Below are 16,108 nucleotides of genomic sequence, written 5' to 3' on the forward strand. Positions count from 1 at the left end.
TCCCACCTCCTGACCGACACTAGCTTCATTTTCTGTGGGTGTCATGAGTGGTGCGTGGAGGTGAGTGCTGGAGACTGGGAGTCAGGATGCCTGGGTTCTTTACCTAACTTCCACTGAGTGAGACCTATGGCAAAGTCACGTCACTGCTCTTTGCCTCAGTTTCCCCTTGTGTAAAATGGGGATATAGATACTGAACCACCCTTGTCAAGCACATTGAAAACGTCTTCCATAAGCCACTAAATGAGTGTTTATTTTTCTTATTAGAGAAATGGACTAGGAGTCACAACCCTTTCATTCCAGTCCTAGCTCTGCCACTGATGCATAACATGACTTTGGGCAAGTCACTTAACCTCCCAGTGCCTCAGTTTTCCCATCTGTAAAGTGAGTGTAACATCTGTGTATCCTACAGGGATGTTTGTGAGGCTTAATTCATTAATTAATGTTTGCAATATTACAAGCCCAGAGCATTCAAAAAGCATAAATCAGGTTCTGAAAAATCAAGAGATTGGCTAAAAACCATGAGATTTTAATATAATAGATTTTTTTTAATTTGCCTTCTGGTTTTCGAGTCTTTAGTCACATTGGCAAGCGTTTTTTGGTAATCATGAGAGGTGGAAATGTTTGTTTGTTTTTAAGTGAAAGCTGAGATTCTCACATAATCCCTTGCTTCCAGGAGCTGGGGCTTTAAGCACAACTGGAGAGTTGGCAGCACTGCACTCAGGCGTCAAAACATTGGCCTAGGTGTTTGTAAAGCGCAAGGTAGTCCCTGGATCGCCACAAATACCCAGTGGCGTTGCCGGGCACAGTATTCCAACTCCATGTGACTTAATGGATAACTGTTGTTGTTGTTTTTTTTAACATGACATATTTATTTGGAGAGAGGTGCACTCCTCTCATGTGGGCAGCCCAGCTGAACCCACCTGTTTCATGAGAAGGATATGGGGGGAATCTAAGGACATTTCCAGCATCAGAGCTGCCTCTTTCTGTGATAACTACGGGAAGAACCATGGTGTCATCAAGTCTTTTTTAGCTCTAAATGCCCCGTTGCTAAGGCACTTTTGTGCTTCATGTGTGAAATCCTATCTCCCCTTTCTTCCATCTTCTTGACTCCTGTGGTGGGCATGCATGGCATTGAGGCGGGGCGTGGAGGAGGGGAGGCAGCCGTGCCAATTTTCTTTTTTCTACTGCCTCTCTGCTGCTGTTACAACTCTGCCTTCTTCCTTGCTCATGATGGGCCTCCTGACCTCAGGGCTGCCGTGATGGAATGAGCGATGCCTTTACCATCTCTTCTTCCCGGTAGTTTATTTCCTACAACGTTTTTCATCTTCCAAAGACTTTCCTAGAAGTTGTGTCCAAAGTACCCCTGTCCAGCTGCTGCTCAGGGTTGGAGCTGTTCGGTTTGGGCTCCATAGCAAATTCTCTGGGGAGTTGTTATCACATCAGACCCGCCAGTTGGTTGAGATGAGGGGAAAAGGAAGAGGGTTTAGGTAATAAGGTGACAAGTATGGGATGGATGGATGGATGGGGAGAGAGAGAGAGGAACAGATGTTATGGTTGGTTACAGCCAAGCCTGTGTGAAGAGAGACTGTGGTCAAGTGGATTGAACTCATGGCTAGGAGACAGAAGCCATTGGTTTGCCGGAAGGAAGGATGATCTTGTGGTTGAGCCACTGTCCTGATACTCAGATGAATTGGGTTCAGTTTCTGGATCTGCTGCTGACTCCCGGTGTGATCTATTGTAAATCACTTAGGGCCAGATTTACAAAGGGGTTTCGGTGCCTAGTGGACTAACAAATGTGCCTAAGTAGGTTAGGCACCTAACTCCCATTGAAAATCAATGAGATGAGGCACCTAACTCACTTAGGTGCTTTTGAACCTCCCACTAGGTGCCTACCTGCATCTTTAGCCTCCTAAATACCTTTTCAAATCTGGCACTTGATCTCCCAGGGTCTCAGTTCTCCACCATTAAAATAGGAGTGTGGATCCTTCCTTTGTTGAGATTGTCAGAGTACTGGGTCAGTGATGGTCTCTCACTATACTGTGCCTCGCACGATGGAGCCCTGATCTTGTTTGTGGCTCATAAGTGATACTATAATACAAATACTAATAGCCCTGGCTCTGCTGCTGACTCTAGCCTTGGGAAAGATACATAGGCCCACATTTCGACAGCACCACTCTCTTTGGGTAGCTCCGTTTTTGGATGACCAGCTTGCAAGTGCACCATGTGACTCACAACATCCAAAAGGCAAGCCGGGGTTCAGGTTGGAGAACCAGGGGGAAATTGACCTGCATAGCTATTCTGGAATTGCTCCCCCTGTGGACACGCTGTGAATAAAAAGTCTCTTTGTTCTGGAATAAATATTCTGTTTATGAGCTTTTATGGCAGATGCAATTTCATGCCCTCCTTTTTTAACTACTTCCTCAACAGAAAGAAAAGGAGTACTTGTGGCACCTTAGAGACTAACCAATTTATTTGAGCATGAGCTTTCGTGAGCTACAGCTCACTTCATCGTAGCTCACTTTCGTAGCTCACGAAAGCTCATGCTCAAATAAATTGGTTAGTCTCTAAGGTGCCACAAGTCCTCCTTTTCTTTTTGCGAATACAGACTAACAGGGCTGTTACTCTGAAACTTCCTCAACAGAGTTGCACCAGGGATGAATCTGGCCCCAGGGCATTCATCACACACAACACTCAACACAAAGGAAATAATTATCACCCTCTACCAAGATCAATACACGACAGAAAGAGCAGAGAGCTATGAGCTTGACTCCTGGAGACGGTTCTTTTGCAGGCCTGATCCTGCAAGCTACCAAATGTCTCCAAGGCTCAGTGATTTCCTTGGAGGTTGAGGGTAGGCAGCAGCTCCTAGGAAGTTCTCAGCAACCCACAGGATCAGAACCTTTCTCTTTATAGAGTAGCTTTACTCCTGGCATGGGAGGTTTTAAGAATGGGAAGCCTAGAAAATCAGAAGTTATGGGAACAGGGGACCCTCTACCCTTCCAGCAATCTCATCCTTTAAAAATAATATTATTCCTCGTGCTTGGTACTTCCACAGACAACCTTCTTCATCTTCATGGCACCTTGTAAGCATTCATTTCTCTCGCTAAGTTATTTGCCTCAATATCCTGCAGCAGTAAGTTCTCCAGGGTTAATTATATGTCACATTTATTTTCATTAAAAAGTGTGTTGCTTTAAATATTTAAATCTTGCTGCCTTTTAAATAATAATACCAAGTAATAATAAGTAATTCTCAGTCATTATTATTTGTATTACTGTAGCACATAGGAAATCCCAGTCAAAGAGCAGGATCCCACTGCACTCGTCACTGTGCAAACACAGAAGCATCAAGGGTCTTTATGGACCACTTTCAACTTTAAGCCCGAGACCTCTGATCCTGCATTGAGTTCTGTGCAGCACAGGGGTCCCCACACATGAAGCTCCTTTCAGGCCTAAATGTTGGCAGTTGCCAGATTGGATCAGACCCGAGGTCCAGCTAGCCCAGTATCCTGTCTCTGACAATGTCCTGCCCCAGATGCTTCAGAGGAAGGTGTAAGAACCCTGCAGTAGCAGATATGGGCTCATCTGCCCCCTACATTAGGTCTCATCCTCCACCGTAGTAGTTATAGATTTGCTTAAGCATGAAGTTTAGTATCTCTTCCAAAATGTATGTTAGCCTTAATGATTATAACTCTGGATATTCTTGCTGTCTATATAAATGTTCAATCCCTCTTTGTATTTTGCTTAGTTCTTGGCCTCAATTTCCTATAGCAGTGAGTTCCCCAAGCAACAACAATTTACCAAGGGAGAAGGATAGTAGCCTGTGGTGGCATTACCCTTTTCAGTTGTCAGCTTTATCTGTGGCGATCACTAATAAATTATTATAATTAATAGAGCTATGCGGAGGATGGCAGTTCTGTTTCACAAAATATTTTGAATTTTCAAAAATTGGCTTTTTTCCAAATTGGAGCAAAAAATGAAAATTTTGAAATTCTCCACAAAGGAAAATTCATATTTTTTGTTTGTTTGTTTGTTTGTTTGAGGTCAATGAAAATGTTTCATTTCAATTTCAACTTTTTTTTTATGTTTTATTGTATTTAGGGCATCTGTTTGGGGTGGGTTATTAATTTCATTTTGGGGGGTATTTTGAGCTATTTTTGCGTTTTATGTAGATGTCCAAAAATCAAGGGTTTTCGGTGCTTTCTCTGTGTATATACTGCAGTATTATATACATTACTCATTACAGTAGTATATACAGCAATGAGTCATCTCTTTGTAACATTCGCTAGTGCACTTCATTAATGACAGGTTTCAGAGTAGCAGCCGTGTTAGTCTGTATTCACAAAAAGAAAAGGAGGACTTGTGGCACCTTAGAGACTAACCAATTTATTTGAGCATAAGCTTTCGTGAGCTACAGCTCCCTTCATCGGATGCATAAAAGTGGAAAATGCAGTGAGGATGTTTTTATACACACAGACCATGAAAAAATGGGTGTTTATCACTTTGAAAGGTTTTCTCTCCCCCCACCCCACTCTCCTGCTTACCTTTTGAAAGGTGTTTTATAGCCTTGCTCAGGTTTGCATGGCTGTCTGATTGGAGAATCAGGCCCATTCAGTTTTGAATCTTTTATAATCAGGATTTGAGGGTGTGTTGTTTTTTTAAACCCCCTGCTAGTGCAAACAAATCAGGTTGACGAAAAAAGCATGAGAACTAACCATCATCACTGTGTGTCGAAATGCAGAGTAAAAAAATCAGATGCTCTCAAGCTGACCTACAGAAGGCCAGTTAATGGCAAAACCGCTGTGAAGTCAATGGTACCATCTCCGGTTGATAGAGAGAGGCAGCGTGTTTAGTGTATGAGGCACTGAAGTGGGGTTAGGAGACCTGGGTCCTAGTCCTGGTTTTGCCACTGAGCTGCTGGGGAACCTTGAGCTAGTCACTACCCCTCTCTCTGCCTCAGTTTTCCTCCCACCCTTTGTCTGCCTTGGCTATAAGCTCTCTGGGGAAGAGACTGTTTCTTACTATGTGTATGTACAGCACCTTACACAGTAGGGCTTTGATCTCAGTTGGGGTCACTAAGCATTACCCTCATAAATAATAATGCTAATAAAGAGGTTGTGTCCCCTTGTACAGGCTCAACAGGGACGCTCAGTTGGTCTTCTCTGTATAGCACTTGTTATTTTATCTTGCCTCTCTCTTCCTTTACCAAGCCAAGGACCCTGTCTGGCTGCCATTTAAACCAATGGCAAACCTGCTCCAGAACAAGCGTGATTACTCCTCATGGTGCTGGTGCTTCCTACAGAGTGCTGAGTACCCGCAATCCATAGATGCAGAGGCTGAGGGCACCCTGGCCCTGCCAGGATCAGTGCCTAAGAAGAGCTTATTCCTATGGAAGTCTGTGGTAGCCACAAGGGCTCAGCACCTCTCGGGCCATAATCCTGCTTGGTTTGCAGCCTGTACAATCCCACTGATTTCACAGGGACTTTAGTGGATGGAAACCAGGATGGATTTTGCCCTAAATAATCCAGCTGTCATTGGTAGAGGGGCCCAAACCAACCCCTTACTGCCTCCCATGCAGACTGGGGGGGAATATTTGTACATAGGAATGGCCATACTGGGTCAGACCAAAGGTCCATCTAGCCCAGAGTTCTGTCTTCTGGCCAATGCCAGATGCTTCAAAGGGAATGAACAAAACCCGGCCGTTATCAAGCGATCCATCCCCTGTTGTCCAGTCACAGCATCTGGCTGTCAGGCTTAGGGATGCCCGGAGCCTGGGGTTGTGTCCCTGCCCACCTCGGCTAATAGCCAGTGATGGACCTATCCTCCATGAACTGATCTAATTCTTTTCTGAACCCAGTTATACTTTTGGCCTTCACAACATCCCCTGGCAATGAGTTCCACAGGCTGTCTGTACGCTGCATGAAGAAGTACTTTCTGTTGTTTGTTTTAAACCTGCTGCCTCTTAATTTCACTGGGTGACCCCTGATTCATGTGTTATGTGAATGGGTAAATAACAATTCCTTATTCGCTTTCTCCACCGCAGTCATGATTTTATAGACCTCTATCATACCCCACCCCCTTTGTCATCTCTTTGGATCCTGAGCTTTGCCGAGTCACCCCCTCGGCCTGCTGATCCCATTAACCATGTGTGTCTCTGTACAGAGAACAGTTCGAGGGCTGAAACAATGGGGCACAGAGCCCCAGTGGGAGAAGAGGAGGAGGGCTTAAGTTTCTTGAAATCAGCCAGGGCGTGTTAAACCCTTCCCTATATCATCTTACCAGAAACTGATTAGGGGATCCTGTGGATATTCTGTCTGCCAGATGTGGGCTGCAGCTGGGGGAGAGAGAGTGGGACTGGGACACTCCCAGAAGCGGATGTGAGGAGGCAGGGCTGGTGTGGATGAGAGGAGTGCGAGAGAGGAAGATAAAGGATGGCTGTAAATCCACCCCAGCACAAACCTCCTCTTCTTTTTTCCCTTTGCAATCTGTTCCCACCCCAGCAGAAAACTCATCCTTTCAGCACTTTCTCATTTCCTTTGCAGAGTCGGAAGGATAAGGAAAGACCTAAACAGAAGCACAAAAAACATCCGGAGTCTCCCACCAGCCTCGCCCCGTCCTCCGTGCCCGTCCCTGCTGAGAAGGTACCAGATTCGTGAGGTGCCAGTGGGCAGGGGCTATCTCTGCCATCTTCCTTGGGAAGCGATGGGCAAGAGAGGCTTTATCCCTTTATTTTGATTCCTGGTTTCTCACATTCTTCCTTCTTCTGCCCTTATTCGCTCCCCCACGACCACCACCTGGGGAATTTCACAGTGTGGCTGTCTCTCGCTTTCTGTCGGCATTGAGGACCCGATCAACGGGCTGAACTCCCCAGTGGCTGAGCGGCAGGTCCTAGCTTGCTCGGCAGCAGATGTTCAGGTTTAAAGCTCCGGTACAAGAGATGAAACATCCATGTATTGCCCGCTCTGCAGCCGTGCTGTAACCAGCTCCGGCAGATGGGCAGCCCAGGTACCTCCTTTCAGGGTAAGAAGGGACAACTTGAGACCAAGGTCCTGGCACGTTGCCCTTCTCCAAGCCCTTCCATCCAAACCTCAAAGCATGCCAGCAGGGCAGACAGGGAGTTACTGTATTTCCTTAATTTCTGGGGAAACTGGGGCACAGAGGGGCTGAGTCCCTACTGCCCTAAAACCCCTTCATGAAAGACATCAGAGCTCCCTGTTGTGGAGTCCCCCTACTATAGGGGCTTCCCTGGATGGTGCAGAACTGTCTACACTGGCTCTACACTTGCAGCTGAGTGTAAATTAGAACAGCCCCGAGGCTGCTCTAACTCGTGCCAGGGGCCAAGCCTCTGAATAAGTGGCAAAGAAGTGGTGGAGCTTGGTCAGAGCAGAGTCAGGGCCAGAGCAGTGACGTGTTTTGCCCCAGGGTCACACGGGAATCCGTGGAAGACCAAGAACTAGAACCCAGACATCCTGACTCCCAGGGCCTGATTCTCCTCTCACTAATGCCAAAGTAACTGGAGGCAAGGCCACTGGTGGGAGCAGAGCCAGGCTCTGGCTAGAACCCATAGAAAACACAGCCCGCCAGCCCGCCTCAGGAAGACTATTTAAAGGGGGTTGCATGGCTGTAAGGTATACCCTGCGGTAATGGCACCTACACACAAGTAACACTCTGTGGGGAGGCCCAGGGCCGGGATAGCAGCAGGGCAGGACAGAGATGAGAGATCAGAGCTGTGTGAGAGGCCCAGAACTGGAATAGCAGGGGGCGTTTTTCAGGTCAGGATTGAAGGGAATTATCCAAGTTGTGCATGAGGCCCAGGGCTGGAACAGCAGGGGGGAAGCAGGTCAGAACAGAGGTGCAGCAGCAGAGTAGAGGGGCCAGGACTGGAATAGCTGGTGGGCGCTGCTGGCCACAATCGAGGGGCACCAGCTGAGCTGGGCATGGAATCCCGCACTCCACTTATTTGCATTCTTCCCAGCCCAGTGTTAGTGCAGTGAGACTTGCTCTCCTGAGTGGCAGATTCCCCCAGTTAGCAGAGCTGCCGGGGACTGATGTGCTAAGAAGATTATTTCCAAGCTCATGTCGAAATTCAAAACCTGGCTCCCAACTAGCTAGAGTGCCTCTTAGACAATTACCCACTGTCTCCTCCCAGGCCCTGCCAGACCTTTGTACGAATGGGGGGAAGGGCCTAACTCGGTTTACACAGGGACCTTTCAGCACTTTGTAAGCTGAAATTCAGGTGATCCTGATTACGCTGGCCATTGCGGAGTGACATGGCCATAGTCTTTCTACAGGGTGTTATTATTAATCTTCATAACGGATGGCATTCCCATAGTGCCTTCTGTGCACAGATCCTAAAGCGTTGCACAAGCTTTCTGCTACTGAAACGCACCCACTTCTGGGGTGGAACGCAGCAACTGTTTAACAGCACACTGCAGCATTGCACAACAGTTCAGGACTGGAAGTGGAAAATCTGTTTGAAACTGCAGAGGGGTACGGGATAGATATTGGCACCGGTATGACGACACTAGTGCAATTACACAGCTGGAAACCCCCGGCGTAGACACATGACACTGGGGCAAGCTCCATCTTGCACCAGGGTTGTGCATCTACATGGAGTGTGCGCTGGTGTAATGCAAAAATAACACCAGTAGAGTCAGGGCTTTAGGCCATGTCTACACTACAAACTTTGAGCGGTGAAAGTTACGACACTGTACAACCACCAAAGTTAGTATTTCGCTGGCGTGCGTGCAGATTTGGCTGCTTGCATCAGCACGGCACATACTGATGCAAAGTGCCGTGCACCATGGGTAGGAATCCCAGTGTCCCTTGGGCCGCCATCCTGCGCAGTGCCTTTTGAGAAATTTTTGCAATGTGTTGTGGGATAATAGAAATGACTCACCAAGGGATCTCTGGGAGACAGGGGCCGAGATCCCAACATGCACCTTTGATGGGTGGAGATTGGTAGAATTTTGTCTGGGACAAAGTTAAGTGCTCAGCTCTGTGGGGGTGGGTGGCAAACTAAAAAGTATTTGTGGACGATACTAGTAGTTGGTAGAGCTTTGTCATCACATTTAGATTTACAGTGAGAGAGGCAGGGCAGGCTAGTGGTTAGAGCATGGGACGAAGCATCAGGAGAGCGGGGTTCTATTCCTGATGCTGACAGTGACCGGCTGGGTGACCTTGGGCAAGTCGTTTTCCCCCTCTCTGTGCCTCAGTTTACCTTCCTACTGCCCTCACTCTTGCCTGTTTAGGTTGTAAATCCTTTAGGGCAGGGACTTTCCCTGATGACGTGTCTGTCCAGTGTCTAGCACAATGGGGCCCTGATCTCAGTTGGGCCTCTAAGCGCTACTTTGATATCAACGGTGGTATTGCCTCCCTTGAGATGCTTCATGACCATGGCGTAGAACCAGAGAAAGAGGCAGTGATCTTCAAACTCCAGCCAAGTCTACCCAGGACAGTGGAGCTCACTTCTTCCTCCCTCCCTGGAGCCCTAACACATGCCTGCCACCTGGCAGACAAACCAGGTCTTGTAAGAGTCTCCCTGATGGGGCCAGAGCAGCCTCTACTGCAGCCTCTGACCTAGCCGTCCTCCTGGATTCAGGCTTTTATCCCTGCAGCTGGGGGTCGCCCACCACATTCCAAGGATTCCAGTGGCTCTGGGGGCATGCTGCCAGGTGCTGGAGCCCGCACCCTGTCCAGCAGCGGTGAGGAGGGCTAACAGGGGAGAGCGGGCTCTGGTATAAAGCAGGAAGCAGCGTGGCTGGCTCAGCTGTAACCGAGCTGGACATCTCAGGGCGTTGGCAACGGAGAGCCCTTTGCCTCTTGGCTGCCAGTTTGAATCCAGACCAAGTTGCGAGCTGGGTGGGTTTCTTCACTGCCGCTGCACATGGGCCTCTCCATGGCAGTCTCATCAGTGAAGCCAAGAGTTTGCCGGGACTGTGGAACCTTCTGTTCCAATCAGAGGGTTTCTTAGGGACCCGTGAAAAGCCTGCAAGGTCTGAAAGAACCAGGCCCTTCTGAGTGATCCAGGGAAAGTCACTAGACTAATGGAGAACAATGTGGGGAGGAGCTGCCCTTCTAGCCCTGGGCAGGCCTGAATTTAATTAGGCCGGATGTCTGCGTCCAGGCATCTGAACCCTTCCAGGGGCAGCAGCATCCTCCCTCTCTCCCGGCACCCTGTGTATGGAAGGGTCCCAGGCAGCCTTTGGCATCCGACCCAGGGTGGAGGCTGCCAGCTAATCTCTTTCAGTTTGGCCAGGAGAGGGAGTTGGCAGCATGGTTGCCACGGCAGCCGCATCTCCAACGGGATTTGTGCTTCTGTCCCCATATGCAGGCAGGCAGGGTCAAAGCTTGTCAGCATTTTTAATGAGTGCACGAGTTGGGGGGGGGAGGGGAGCAGAAGGGGGCCAGGAATTGTTAACTCAGGCTGATATTTAGGTGCCAGAGATAAGGAGCATGAGGAGCAAACACTTTCTAACTCATAAAGCCTCCGTCTGTCTGTCCCAGACCCTTTCCCAGAAGCTTTAGCCACCGGCTCGCACCAGCCTGCACTGGGAGCAGGAGGAGCGGATGGTGGGAGTGAGCAAGGAGACCAAAAGCAGGTTTGACCCTCTCCTTTGCTGCCACGTCTTCCCCTGGAGAGTCAGCCCATTACCACCCGATGCCTCTTGCAGCAGGGGGTGGAGGTGCAGGGGGGCAGCCCTGGGAAGTGGATAGAGAAGCCACCATGTAGCATCTAAGTTTGGGACTCAGAGACGCATGTTCAGTTCCTGGCTCTGCCCAGGGATGCATTGTGTGGCCTTGGGCAAGTCACCTAGAACTAGATCCCCATTAAAATTGATCCGAGTTGGGCTCCTGACTCCTAGAGGCAGCCTGAAAATCCAGTGTCTACCTGCACTTCGACCTGGATCCTCAAAGGTATCAGGCTCCTGACTCTAATTGGTTGCAGTGGAAGTTAGGAGCCTAAATACCTTTTAAGGATCTGGGCCCTAAATACCTTTGAAATCCTGACCTTGAGCATTTGTCTGCACTGCAATTAAACAGCCCCCACAGCCCGACTCAACTGACCCAGGCCAGCTGCAGGGGGTTAACTGCAATGTAGACATACCCTTAGTTGCTCTGTACCTTTGCTTCCCATGTGTCAGAACAGGGGGAACAGCACTGGCCTACCTCCCAGTGAGGATAACTAGGATAAAGAGCGTGAGGGGCTCACTAAGGAGGGCCATGTCAGTCCCATAGATAGCTGATCCCAGATGTGTTCCTGGGACAGCGTACAGGGTGCTGAGAGAAGCTGGGTTGCTAGGGGAGGGGACATCGTGGTGGGGAGGATCCAGGCATGGGGTCGGCATGTTTGGGAGCAGGTTGGGAGGTTTGTGTGACCAAAAACTCGTCGTGCAGCAGATGCCTGGCCATTTCGGTCCCAGGTGTCCAAGCACAGTACACAACGGTGGCTGTGTCTCTCCTCTCCGCCTGCAAAAGCCCCTGGGGAGCCATCCTGGCCCTGCCTACTGCACTTGCAGTAAATCTGCCGCCATTCCTGGCTGCCCCAGCTGCTTTCTCCCACCAGCTGCAGACATCCTGATCACTTGTTGACACGCACTCGCACATGCTTCGGGCTGCAACATCTGGCAGGCAAGGCCGGCTTGCTTTGGATTCTGTAATCCAAGCAAGCCATCCATGCCAAGGCCTCCCCTCACCCACCCTTCTAGGTCAGGTGCTGGGAAGGGGAGATGGGGAGGGGGAAGCATCTGATTGGACATTTCCAGCCAGGAGGTGGGACAGCTTTCTGGTTTCCCAGTGTGGTCTGAGCCTTGCTGTACACCAGCAGGCCTGAGTCTGTCACGAGCCAGAGCCCCATCCTGGAAGAGCTCTGGGAAATTTTGCCCCAGGCCTGTTTCATCTTGATTTGCGATCCCTGCGACTGCGTGAGGGGCAGTGGGGGTAGGGAGAGAGGCTCATGGTCCCCCCTCTACCTCCTGGAAATCAGAGCAAGCCTTAATTAAGCACTTGGAAGCCTGCAGTAAGGACCCTCTCACCCTTCCTCGGTCTGAAGCATGGGCCGGTGGTAAAAGCACATGGCTTGAAGTCAGGAGATGTGGGTTCTTCTCTGAAACCTAGAGCAGGGCTGACGAGACGGTGACAAAGGGGGGACAATTGTACCAGGAGACTGAGCTCTGGGGCCCCCCCCCAAAACATTTGCAATGTCTGTGTAAATAAAATGAAATGGGATGGGGGGAAGAGACCCCAGCAAACATGATGCCCAGCCCATCGGGAGAAATTTGGGGTCCCGGTACGCATCACTTTGAGCCTGATCCTGAAGTCTATTCTTGTACCGTGCTGCACCACAGTATCTGAGCGCCTTCCGGTTGTGCACTAAGCCAGTGGTTCTCAACCAGGGGTCCATGGCCCGCTGGGAGGCCATGAGCAGATTTCAGGGGGTCTGCCAAGCAGGGCCAGCATTAGACTCGCTGGGGTCCAGGGCAGAAAGCCGAAGCCCCACTTCATGGGGCTGAAGCCCAGGGCCCTGAGCCCCACCACCCGGGGCTGACGTCGAAGCTGAGCAATGTAGCTTCGAGGGGGGACCCTGTGGCATAGGGCCTGAGCAAGTGCCCTGCTTGCTACCCCCTAATGCCAACTCTGGCTTTTATATGCAGAAAACCAGCTATTGTGGGCCAGGTGGGCCATGGAGTTTTTGTAGCATGTTGGGGGGGGGAGGGGCTCAGAAAGAAAAAGGGTGAAAACCTCTGCACTAAGCAACACGACGACGTGCCCAGAAGGCGCTTAGCTAGTACGGTGATGAGTGTGGTACAAGAACCTAGACAGAGTAGAAATAGCCAGTGGGAGTTTTGCCATGAGCATCAACAGGATCAGAGTGGGCCCTGAATCTCGGTTGCTCGGTTTCCCCCTCCTGAGGACAGAGGTAACAATGCTGAGTTGACCTGTGTCCTCAGCTGGCGTCCTTCATTGATGGCTGCAAGGGCCTTTGAGAGTCTCAGAGGGAAGCTGCTCCAGAAATGCAACGTATCATGACCCTAGGTTTTCCAAAGGAGCCTGAATGAGCTAAGTGCCCGGGTCCCGCTGGAAGTTGAGAGTAGAGCATTGAGGGACACCCCCAGCTGTTATTATTAAGCAGCCACATTAGAGCTTTCTTAAGGAGAGGAGGGATGGGGCAGTGATTTGGGGATTCGTTTAGGATTTAGAAAATGGGGGGGTGGATTTTGCCTGCTGTACCAACAACTCCCTGTGCGACCCTGGCTGAGTCACTTAGTCCCTGATTTTTAAAGGCATTTGGGCCTTGCTGTGCTCAGCACTGCACTGCCTAATGCATTTAGGAGCCTAGGTCTCATTTTCAAAAGGCACTTGGGAGCCTAAATCCTATCAACTGTCAATGGAATTCTGGCTCCTAAATTGCCCCCCTAAATCCCTTTGAAAATGCGACGTAGGCTGCTAAATCAGTTAGGTGTTGCAGAGCCCAAATACTTTTTAAAGTCTGGGCCTTCAGTCTCTCTGTGCCTCCATTCTCCATCTGTAAAATGGGTAGAACAGCACGGTCCTACCTCACTGGAGCGTTGTGAGGATAATTCCATTCAAGACTGTGAGGCGGCATTCACGTACCTTAGGCAGAAGGCTCTCGCTGCAAGGTTGTTTGACCCATGGCCAAGCTCCATCTCTAACAGGCAACTGGTTCTTGCTGGCCCTTTTGGGTGGCTGCTTCCCTGCATCCCTTTGTCTGGCCTAGGTGGGGAGAAGCTGCTGCTGTCTCTGGATTGTTCACTGTTCCCACACACCCCCCGCCCATCAGTATTAGTTTAATCCAAAGGCAGGCAGTTCTGTACAAGTATTTTTCACCCCTCCCCGTGCTTCCTTGTCAGTGGTTCCCTCTAGCAGCTCATCCCACCAATCAGAGCGCAAAGAGATGCTCTTCTGATTTCCCATAAATAAATTAATGAATGAACAGCTCGGGCGCTGCAGAGTGTCGGACGGAGGCCGGGAAAGAGGTACAGCTGAGAGGGGGGTAGCGTGTGGCTCTGGGAGTGTATGTGGTGTGTGGGTCTGGTCTGGTCTGGTCCTTCCGTCTCCGGCTCATGGACCCACGGAATTGGATTCCTCGTAAGATTCGTGGACTCGGCTGGGCTGGGAGACCCGTCTCCCTGGTTTTTTTAAACAGGCCTTTAAAATGTAAATACCTCTGAGTTTTTGCGAGGGATCTGTCATGTTCTCAGCACTGTGGGGTGTCTCTCCACAACAGGCTCCTCCCGCCACCCAACACACACACACACACACACACGTACAATGCATCCTATGGAGTTTGCCCCTCTTGCGCCCCTTCTGGCGAATTTAGTGCTGTGGGAAAGTTGACTGCCCTGGAGCCTGAAGGCCTCTGTATAGCAACAGGACAGGTACAGAGCAGACAGCAACGAGGAAGTCTTCCCACCCTCAAACTGCCTCAGTGCTGAGCAGGACAGACCACCTGTATGAATGAGAGGGGATTAAAATCTCTATGGTCTATTCAGTCTTTGTTAGTATTTGTTTTATGGTAACCCCAGCCGAGATCGAGGCCCCGTTGCGCTCGGTGCTGTACGTACGCACGCTATGCCCTAAAAAGCTCACAGTCTGAATGGACAAAAGGTGGGGAGGAGAAACAGAGGCACAGAGTGGGGAAGTGATTTTCCCACGGTCACCCAGCTGGGTCAGGAACAGAGCCCAGGTCTCCTGACTTCTCCTATGTGTGTGGGGAGGGGCGGGGTCGGGGGTCGGAGGGTTTATTTTGGTGATATGGACGGCTCTGATCTGGGCTGCAACCATTGGTTGGTTACACATACACACTGCCAGTACTGCCAGTAACCATCCCGCACCCTGATGGGAAACTCTGGCCCCTCTGAAATCAGTGGGAGTTTTGCCATTGACTTCCTTGGGGGCCAGGCTTTCAGCACTGCAGGTGAACATCTCTGTAGCCCATTGCCAGTGTCGTGAGCCAGCACGGCCCCTCTGTTAATTGTATCTATTTGTTTAATTTTTGCGACCAAGATTTGTTTGCCAACGCCGATTTCACCCCGTTGCGCTGCTAATCCATGATACTCCCCGCACTCCCTTCTTGGCCTGCTAGATTAAAAAGAAGGCTCTTTGATATGGTTTGTCTCCCTCTCTCTGCTCCTCGGTAGCCTTGCACACCTGGTGGGAGGATCAGAAGAGATGGATTTGTGGGGGGCTTTGCACCTATTCCGACTCCTGTCTCAAGGGGCATGTGTCAGCATCATGGTAGAGTTGCTTGAGACATGAGATGTGCTTTCCTTATGGTGTTTGAACAGCCTCACTGCATCCTATTGCTCCCAGGCTCTGCTCTCCCTCCTCCTCTCCTTCTGCCCTCAGCTCACAGATGTGGAAGGTTGGAAAGTTTTTCCTGCTCCCTCTGTGGTCATAAATCAAGAGAGCTTAATCTTCAACGTCCAGAAGTTAGTGATGAGAAAACACAGATTCCCCCACTCCACCCCTTTCCCAATTTCCACCGCTCCCTTCCTCCTGTCTTTCATATTCCCAGCACATCTGGCCCGCATTAGGCTGCCAGCCATTGCATTGTGTGGAGTGATTAGACCAAGCAGGGGAAATAGGGATAGATTTTTATCCGGGCATCCAAGTGTCTGCATCACAGACCTATTTCTTACCCTTTCCAAGAGGAGGTCCTCTGGAGTCAGAGAGTGCAGAGCCCAGATCTTGCTCAAATCTTCCTCTCAGCAAGCTGTGGGGCAATACAAGTAGCTTGCAGTCATGTCACAGGTGTTTTATTTTGGGCTGGGACTATCACATTGCAGCGGTGGCCAGAAAAGTGACCGTGGAAGTAGCATCTTGCAGTTAGTGACTTTCAAACATTACTGGGCTGCCTTTGAACTGGTGAAGGGTTGAAAGTGCCACATCCCACTGCAGATGCCCTGAGAGATCCGGTTTTCTACCCACCTGACTGTCCTTCTGTTCAGCCCACTGCATTTCCTGGCCCATCCTTCCAAGCTCCCAGATTCCCTAGCATCTGTCTACTCTGTTTCATTCCACGTGGATGGGCACCTCTGGTTCTCTCTCTCTCTCTGTTTCTCTGGGGTTTTTCTCTAGCATCTGTCAC

At 50.0% G+C, this 16,108-nt stretch overlaps 1 protein-coding gene across 4 annotated transcripts in view; it reads left to right on the forward strand.

The window, feature by feature from the left end:
• The window catches only part of MLLT6 (MLLT6, PHD finger containing), a 72,637-nt gene that overhangs the window by 27,195 nt on the left and 29,334 nt on the right, over positions 1 to 16,108 (forward strand). For all 4 annotated transcript variants that reach the window (XM_048829896.2, XM_048829895.2, XM_048829897.2 and 1 more), the window contains one exon: positions 6,540 to 6,638. In XM_048829896.2, coding sequence (XP_048685853.2) covers positions 6,540 to 6,638 — 99 coding nt within the window. The remainder of the gene's footprint in view (positions 1 to 6,539; positions 6,639 to 16,108) is intronic.

This window comes from Caretta caretta, chromosome 27, assembly GCF_965140235.1.
Source record: "Caretta caretta isolate rCarCar2 chromosome 27, rCarCar1.hap1, whole genome shotgun sequence".
NCBI lineage: Eukaryota > Metazoa > Chordata > Testudines > Cheloniidae > Caretta > Caretta caretta.